Source organism: Limulus polyphemus, unplaced genomic scaffold (assembly GCF_000517525.1).
Source record: "Limulus polyphemus unplaced genomic scaffold, Limulus_polyphemus-2.1.2 Scaffold521, whole genome shotgun sequence".
NCBI classification, from domain to species: domain Eukaryota; kingdom Metazoa; phylum Arthropoda; class Merostomata; order Xiphosura; family Limulidae; genus Limulus; species Limulus polyphemus.
This window is the reverse complement of record NW_013666131.1, coordinates 230,976-240,520: the sequence shown is the minus strand read 5'-3', so window position 1 is coordinate 240,520 and position 9,545 is coordinate 230,976. Positions and strand designations below refer to the sequence as shown.

The following is a 9,545-nucleotide window of genomic DNA, read 5'->3' as shown; positions in this document are numbered from 1 at the left end:
GAGAACACCAGTGTGTGTGTGCATGGACCACTATCAGAAATAGTACAAATGGTTTACTATGACTAAAGACAGCATGCTTGAAACAGTTGTAAGGGCAAGACTACACTTGGTGTTGTCCATTTTTATTTCTATCTCTATTTCTATATGGACATACAACCAAAGCAGTCTAGCAGAAAAACCTTATCTCGACAGTGGTTTTTTTTTACATCAAGATTTTCTAGTATATTAGAAGCTAGAATATAATGTTGCAACAACATATTAATTTTATTTGAACTTTGATTTATTTATGGTAAGAACATATTGTCAACAATGATTAATTCACAATACTCTATTCTAGTGGAATCCTCTTCTTTCATATGAAAAATACTGAAAATGTATTTACAGTATTATACAACTAACTTTTAAAAAGTTAACTGGTACCATACCATCATTATAAAAGTGAAAAATTAATGCAGCTAGTGTGGAGAAATTAAAACATTTATTATTTGAATAAGCTTTATAGTTTTATTGTTATAGTTTTCAAACTTTAAAAGATGAAGTTATAACTATCAAAAAGTTTTATTTTACAAAATAAATTGATTAAAAATGGCACTTGAAATAACTATAAAGTTAAAATGTGATTGGATAGTCCAATACTTAGACTATCATGTAATAGTAAACATATAGGTTTGTGACTTTTATATAGTTTCTGTAAATGTTCCTTTAGCTGTGAAAGTATTTGTCTGTTAAATGATATCTGTCTGAAAGTTACAGAAATTTTCTCCTATGAGAAGATATATAACTTGAGATGAGTTAAGCTTATATTATACACTTTAGAGATGGATTGGATGGGAAACAAAGGAAAATTTACTAGAAGGTAACACAATAATACATGTATAATGTTTGGAGGTTTTATCATCATCATGGACAATAAGTATACTTAGACACAGGATTATACACACAGCATGAAAAAAAGGTCACATAACTGAAATAGCTTAAGGTTTATTAAAAGTTTCTCATTGATATTTACTTCTTTGTATAAAATTGCAGTTTTTGCTTTTTTATTGAGTTGCACTGTTCGTAAACATGTTCACTAAATACAAATGTCTTCAAATCAGATAAGTTTAGTTATGTTTATTGTTTAATGAATATCATAAGCAATTTCAAAATATTCTGATAACTCATATCTTTATGAACTATTATATCTATGTTTATCCTATTCAAAGAACATACATAAAAAAACAGGCTAACTGGCTACTTAATAATTTCTTATTCAATCACAATATATTTTAAATTAAGTAAATGTGCAATTTGAATAATCTTTTGAGAGGCAAATTGCATACCCAGCTCTGCCCTTGGTGAAAGCCCAACAGATCTGTTGATAGTCTACAAGAAAGTGAACACTCAGTCCATAAAGAGCTTTCTTTCTGAAGCTCTTGTAATGAACTTTAAATATCTTACCTTGAACATTTTGCATGTTATTTTAAGAAGAATGCACTTCTCAGTCTTTTTTCTCTTGAAAATGCCGAAAACACATACAAATTGGCTGAAAATGAGCAAAATCTCTGTGAGAATTTTCAGTAGTATTCTCCCTCTCCAAGAAAATTGTTGTTAAACAGGGAAAGTGGATCAGAAGTAAGGTGTAACTGTCAAGTTGAGAAACTTGGCAGAAATGGCAAAGCAGTTGCATCACTTCTTGTTCAAAGCAGCCCATTTCAAAGTAGAGATATAGTTAAAAATTCTGCTGTCTGAACTTGGTACATTTAATGCATTAAATCTAATAATAATCTTGAATTTTGATCCTACAGAAAACTATATTCTACATCAAGAAGTAAGAAATATCCTAAAAATAATTTAATTATTAAATACTTCTCTAATATAGGCTTCAGCTTATTCTAACCCTAGCATAAACCAGAAGTTAAATGGTGTAAATCAGAAAAGAAAACTTTACCAGCAGCAATATCTTTATTCTGCACATTGTAGCTGGATATTTTATTACTGCATATTTTGGTTATTATGGAAAACAAGACAATATGTTTAAAATTTATCTACAATATTTGACTTTTAGAATTTTGTTGTGGTGCGAGTTTTGTTCATACTCAACTATTTACAATAACTACTGCAGTAACAATATACAGATTATTCTATGAAATATTTTTATTTTTCGATATATGAGAAAGTTTACTATGAATTTTGTTTGATTTGGACTACTAAGTTAGCTTTCCAAGTTTGGTCTGGATCAATCAACTCACTGCATCCACAGACAGATAGAAAGTTTTCCTTGAAATTGGATACTTACTGCACCAGTATGCATATGTGAAAAATGCCTGTACTCTGATTTTTCTACTCAGCAGAGCTAGATAAAAACATTATTACTCTTATCAGTGACAGTGTGTGTGTGTGTTTTCTTATAGCAAAGCCACATTGGGCTATCTGCTGTGCACACTGAGGAGAATCGACCCCTGATTTGAGCATTCTAAATCCGAAGACTTAACCTCTGTCCCACTGGGGGACCAGTGACAGTGAAACGTTTTCATTACTTAATTATCAGTTTATTTGATTCATAGATGATCAGTATGGGTTTACGACTACATGTTTTAAAAATAAACATAATGGCAATCACATGATTCATTTACCAAGTAAGATATGTCCAGCATCTTGAAAAAGAATTTGTGGCAAAATTTCTTTTGTTGACAAAAATTTTTTTACAAAAAAAAAGTAATATCATGAAAGAATAATGCATTGTTAATTTTTTTTTTTTGCTTCTACAAGTGTATGTCTGTGTGTGTGCGTGTATGTGTAGGAGTTGTGTACTGATCAATTAATGAGCCCAATGACTGATTAGCAAATACCACTAATTGCCCAGTTCAAGTTGCAACAGTAAATACTTATTTTCTTCCAAAAACAAAATACCATAACCAAGTTAAAGACTTGATAAACAATTTTACAGCTCAGCAAGCTGACAGTAAGGTCGTCATATTAATATCAACTTTTCCCAAGGCAGTATTCATATTAATGATCCTCATGTCTCTCATAATGAAAATATTTCTGTATGTAAAATACTTTTAAGACATTTCTCCTAAAACAAAGTTACTGTTACACTTTAGTAATAAAAAAAACTCTTACTTCTACTTGGCATTCTAAGTCACTACCATCCAGAAGTCTTATTCGACAAAGAGCCAATTTCCCATGTCCACTAACATCACGTCTCTTAGATGATTTAGATTTCTTTGTTGGTGTTGTGTCAGCAGTCCCATTCTCCTGAGGACTTCCTCTGTCACTCACAGACTGAGCCTTCTGGTCTGTTGAGTCTCCCTTTTCTTCAGCCATTTATCTTAATTGGAAATGCAACTGTAGCTATAAATATTTTAACAACAACACTGATCCAAACTATATACATGATTCACTGTTTCATGAAAGCTATTGCAAATGCATGTGTAGTGGAACTCCATTTATGTGTGTACTTCAGGGAAAAAAAAAAGAATACGTAAAATGTATGGATAAATGAGGTATCATTGCATATGACTAGAATATGTCAATAAAATACAGGAAACAGTAATGAAAACCTGAACAACATTTACTGAAGATGTCTTTAGTAGTTATAAAGGTAGAAAACTGCTTTAAAATGAATTCACATTCACCTTACTGTATTTTCTCATATTTAATCAAAATATGCTATTTTTATACATTTATTTTGTATACCTTTCAATAATTTGTAGTTTCTGCTCCAGGTTTTGAATTACTCACTTCTACTTTAGGCCAGACATTTATGCAAATACACTGTCCAAGTTGTGCTGGTTTACAAAGTAGTAAATACAACATATTCTATAATGTTTTTACTTGTTGTTTATAACCATAATTTTCAAAAGACATCAGGTTTCTTGTCAGTAAAATATATGTTGACATAATTTAAACATGTGTATTGCAGTGCAGGTTTTCAAGACAGAAAAAAAAGTATTAATATGGTTAGAGATATTTAAGTGACAATTTAAGGATATACAAGTATGCTCCAAAAATTTATATATTACAAAACAATTTTACAGCAAATGCTCAGTTAAACATAGTGACTGACACTCATATTAATATATTCATTTTGAAATACATAATTTCTAACTTAATTCAAATTCACAAAACTACCAGTTATTTACACTAGATTAAAACTGACATTTCAATATGACCTGAAACACAACATTCCACCCCCACCCCCATTTGAGGTTTATTTTGGGGGTGTATTTGTAAACTTATAACAATTTTAAGGAATAACTTATAAAACTAGGAATTTTTTGAATTTTAGGCCCGTTGGAGATACTAATATTACATTACATCTGAAGGGAGGCTATATCAAGTGCAGAGAAGAATCTGCAACATTAAGAACAAGTGTTGGAATAACAAAGCAAATGAGATTGAATACCTTACATCAATGACACGCATGGATTTTTCAAAGCCATTAAATCTCTTTATTGACCAAGCACTCAAGGGCCAAATCCACTGCAAACCAAAGACAGGAAAAATATTCTCAAACACAATGAATCCATTAGCACACAGTGGAAAGAGCATTTTTAAGACCTCTTGGTCCAAAAACCATAATATCAACTATGACAAAGCTGTTCTTAATTCCATCCAGGAGAAGCCAGTCAGAAATTATATCAAAGTGCTTCTAATACTCGATGAGGTCAGAAATGTAATTAAGAGGATCAAAAACAACAAAGTAGCCAGAACCAATGGGATAACTCCTAATATTTTCAAGGATGGAGGCAAGAAGCTCACATCTCAATTTTTCACACAATGATTCTTAAGATCTGGAATGTCGATGAAATCCCAGCAGATCTTAGGGATACCACAATAATTTTTAAGTAATGTGATAAAGCAGACTGTGGGAACCACCATGGCACTGCCTTGCTCTCCATCACCAGAGATTGTTGTTTAGACTTTTACCAACCACCTGTTGCCTCTTGCTGAAGAAACACTGCCAGAGTTCCATTGTGGTTTTAGATAATACCAGGGGATAATGGACATGATCTTCACATCACATCAACTGCAAAAGATGTGCCTTGAGCAATATTGCCCAGTCTTCATACTATTTACTAACCTCAGGAAAACCTTTGACTCTTGTCAACCACAGTGCCTTGTGGAAAATATTTTCAAACATCATATATCCATAGAAACTTATCACTATCCTGAAGCTTTTTCATGACAGCATATCATCAACTGTCATCAGCAATAGGAGTTCAACAGATTTCTTTGAAATTAAGATGGGAGTGAAATAAAGCTGTGCCATCTATACCACTCTTTTGTTCTTCATTTCTAGCATTCATTTTCTTGACAAGCTTTCAACAGGGGTTGAAATAATCTACAGGATGGATGTAAGCTTTTCAACCTCAGCTAACTCCAACCATAGAAACAGACCACTACCAAATCAGTCGTTGAGCTTCAGTATGCAGATGATGCCTCTGTCCTTGCCCACTCTGATAAAGACCTTCAGATCATCATTAATATTTTTTGTGAACCCTACAAAAGGATTTGACCCTGTCTAACACCATAAAACTATTAACCAGTTTCAAATGTACAAGAAGCTCTGATGATCCAAATAAGAGAGAAGATTCTTCAAAACATGGAACACTTTCTGTCTCTCGGCAGTCACCTTTTGGACAGGGCTGATAACAATGAGGAGATCCAATATCACCTCAAATGCTGAAGCACAGTTTCTGGACATCTGAAACAAATTCTATGAGGACTGTGAGATTCAGACCAAGCTTCTTGTATACCAGGCCATTGTAATTCCAACCCTGCTGTATGGATCAGCTTTGGACCACATATTGAAGGTACCTCAAGGCACTGAAAAATATCATCAATGCTGTCTTCACAAGATTCTTCAAATCAAGCAGGAAGACAGAAACACCAATATCAACCTTCTGTCCAAAGCCAGCACCACCAGCATCAAAGCCATGATCATTTGTCACTAACTTTACCAGGCTGGCCACATCGTCCATATGACTAATTCCCACCTCCCAAAGTAAACAAGGAAACAAGAAGTGGACGACATGAAAAAATGCAATATTGCAACCAACACTTAGTAGGCCCTTGCTCTCAATCTTTCTCAGAATTACCCAGCTGCAGGAATCTCATTATTTTTAGTCTCATCAGCAACTTATCAAAACGCAGAAATGGGATGAACAAAAGGAGTGAACAGTAATCTGACTTAACAACACTTGTCCTTACATTCTGTCCCTCTGCAACAAAATGTGGACCTCAGATCAGCCTTATCAGTCATCTACATGCCCATTAACCCTATGGCCCCCAGTGCCATTTTTAAATTGTGTTCTTTGTATGTACTGCATTACATTCAAAATTTAATTAAGCCACATTATTTTGAATACATACTAATGAAATTAACATTATTATGTATGCTATAATTTGAATACTTCAAAATACTTAACTTTCAGTTTTATGTCATGTGACCCACTCGCTATTAAAAAACTTGATTTTGGCAGAGGTTGAGCATTAATCACAAAAACTGGCTGTCTACATCTGTATGTAAACATAAACTAGCATGTTTGACCTACTTGACACGTGTTATCACAGTCTGCAAGCTGCTTTACCTGGGAAGCAGCTATAAATTTTCCAACCCAGAATGGGTGCCACATCCACCTTCCGTAATTTGCCTTAAGATCTACTACATACATACAGCATATATACAGGTTAGAAAGAGATCACTTTACACTTTTCTCCACTAACAGTTAATTCAAAATTGCCACGCAGTTTTTCTCACACTGTACATGTAATTGCTGTTAATATTCTTGTCTGCTTGATCAACTATAGTATTCATGATGGTTTCTTACCTAAATATGCTATAGTTAGAGAGACAATTAAATTGTATTTAAGTCTTACTATTACATTTTAGTTAATTATGTATCATTAGTGTTTAAAAATCATATTTGAATGGTTTAATGATTTTTATTTTATTTTGTTGCCTGGATTGTAAACATGAATAATTAAGGTGTGTGCAATGTGTTAGTGTAACAAGTATCTGTGCAGATGTCACTATATAAGAATAATAAAGCCCAGAGTGAACCAGTTTACATATCAGGCATAAATGATAAAAGACAAAGAACTGGAAAGGTTTGTTTTGTTTGTTTGTAACTAAGCACAAGGCTACACAATGGGCTATCTGTGCTCTACCCACCACAGGTATCAAAACCCAGATTCTAGCATTGTAAGTCTGCAGACATACCGCTGTGCCACTGGGGGGCAAACTGGAAAAGAAAATCAAACATAAACTAAGTGAAAAGATACAGATGTGAAATTTCAAAGGACTTTTAGGATGAGATAAAAGGTATGTATATATTCCCATTTCTTAATTTTAAACATTTCATTGCAGTGTATGTTGATGATAATAAGTAGAGTTGGTAATATAGTAGATAAAATTGAAAATAAAATATAAACATTTACCTTACACCTTTTGATATTCATTTAGGATGTTCTAGAGATCATGCAAATGAAATGTTGTAAGATAATAAATAGTATTTTTATACTTCATATAAAAAACACTTTGCTGGTGAACTATTCAAAGTCCAAGTAACTACAATAAATAACAAATTTCTTTTATTAGAAATTGTCAAAAAATAAAATATTTTATTTTTCTGAAACTACAAACTTTTAGGAAGGTTTTAGTAAAATTTTGAACAATTTCATCCACTAGTTTTATTATTGGAATGAAATACAAAGCAACATTAGCTGCCAAGAATCCTGACAGGTGGGTCTAATTGGGCTAAAGAAGATGATCTTACTTGCTAATGAGTGATTACCAACCAATCACATCTAAAGATTCAATAACAAAAAAATAGAACGAAATTTTAATCTTTTTTTACCAGTTGATGCAGCTTTACCTACAATTGTATTAGGATGTACAGTTGTTGTTGTGGACACAGATTAATTTGGTAGTTATGAATATTGAAAGATTTTACATATTTTTCCAATCAACAATTTTCACTACAGACTGAAAATACCAGCAAAACATACACACACACAAATCAAATGTAAGTAACACAGAAATGCAAATGTTTCCAAATTAAATTTGGTACAAACAGCATTATAAATGAAACATTTATGAATTTTACCATTTCATAACTAGTTTAAGATTTGTCTTTAGCCAGATATATTCACAACTTTTCTAAATATTCATGCAGGTGTTCTGCATGTAGTATGACATTCATGTTAACTGAATGGCAAAAGTTCATAAACCTGAATTAATCCTTTTGCTCAGATAAAGGTTGCAAGTTTCAATGGTTAGAAACATTTCATTTTATTACTGTGTCTGTCCTCGTGACGAAGGACAAGTCAATCTCAGCAGATGACACATATACAAATTGATATTAGTTTAGTGATATTCTCCCCTATGAATCTTATTTGAAATAATACAAGTAATTGTTGTTTTTGAAACTTATGTTTTTACTTTATTTTTAAAAATACTGTTTTGCTAGGTTTACCTAGCATCATCAGGTGGATACATTTGAACAATTGAACAAAACCATTACATGTTGTAGTATCAACAGAAATACTAAATCATTAATCTACAAAATAATAGCAAATCAAACACAATCATTTAATAACATAATTTTACACATGAATACTGTGTTTTTGATAAGAAAAGCTTCTTTGATTTTTCTTCTATTTACTATTTTCTCTGCCAATGAATTGAACATCTGAAAAACTAATGTTTATTTTGAGTCATGTGCTCAAACACGAAGGAATAGGTTTTTAAATGTTTTTTAATCTTGTGGACACTTGCTGAATTGTTTCTTTAATGCAAGAATTACCAGTCTCTACACGTAATTTGATACAAGAAACGTGAAATGCCCTTGTCAACAAATTTGTAAGGTAACCTTGATCTACTTTTCTCGCTATTAGGATGAAAAAGTTTACTTCTAAATCCACATTATAATTTCTAGCTGTTTTTAACCAAGTTTTGGACAGAATGTGAAAGTCTGGGGACATTAATGGTATAACACAATAAAAGCTTCAGTTATGATTGATTTTCTAAGAATGATAACCTTTTACTTGTAAATTTACATAGATACTTGTTTTCCAAATGGCAATTTCTTCAATTGTGATCATAAATAAAACAGGATTACCCATGGTTAGATTGTCAATCTCGTCATAATGAACATTCTGAAATGGAAAATTTGCAAAGGTTAAAAAAATTATTTGATTATGGAAACATTTAACAAAGAATGGGAATGAGGTCATTCAAAAAACATTTAGTACATCATGTAATGCTCCTTCAATGTGCACTTGTGTGAATGGATTTATTACATCAGAGCTAACCATAAAAGCACTCAGGTCCGAATCTTTTAGTTTTGTGACAAAAGATTCAGAGATTTTAACCCCATGATTACCGGGTACTAACTTTCTTAGTAGGCAATGCAAGTCTTGCTATATTTCATTCCAACAATAAAACTAATGGATGAATATGTTCGAAACTTCATAAGAACTTTCATAAATTTATGTAGTTTAAGAAACATAAAGCCTATTACTTTTGATAAATTTAGTTTTTTTGCATTATGATC

The 9,545-nt window shown here is 32.1% G+C and overlaps 1 protein-coding gene across 5 annotated transcripts in view; it reads right to left on the bottom strand.

Annotated features, from left to right (window-relative positions):
• Positions 1 to 9,545, bottom strand: part of LOC106458840 (band 4.1-like protein 3) — a 198,313-nt gene that overhangs the window by 173,187 nt on the left and 15,581 nt on the right. For 4 of the 5 annotated variants that reach the window (XM_013918392.2, XM_022385187.1, XM_022385189.1 and 1 more), the window contains exon 2: positions 3,106 to 3,313. In XM_013918392.2, coding sequence (XP_013773846.1) covers positions 3,106 to 3,309 — 204 coding nt within the window. In that variant the 5' untranslated portion in view covers positions 3,310 to 3,313. Of the gene's footprint in view, positions 1 to 3,105; positions 3,314 to 9,110; positions 9,148 to 9,545 lie in introns of those variants that run through there. The other variant, XM_022385188.1, reaches the window with a different exon arrangement.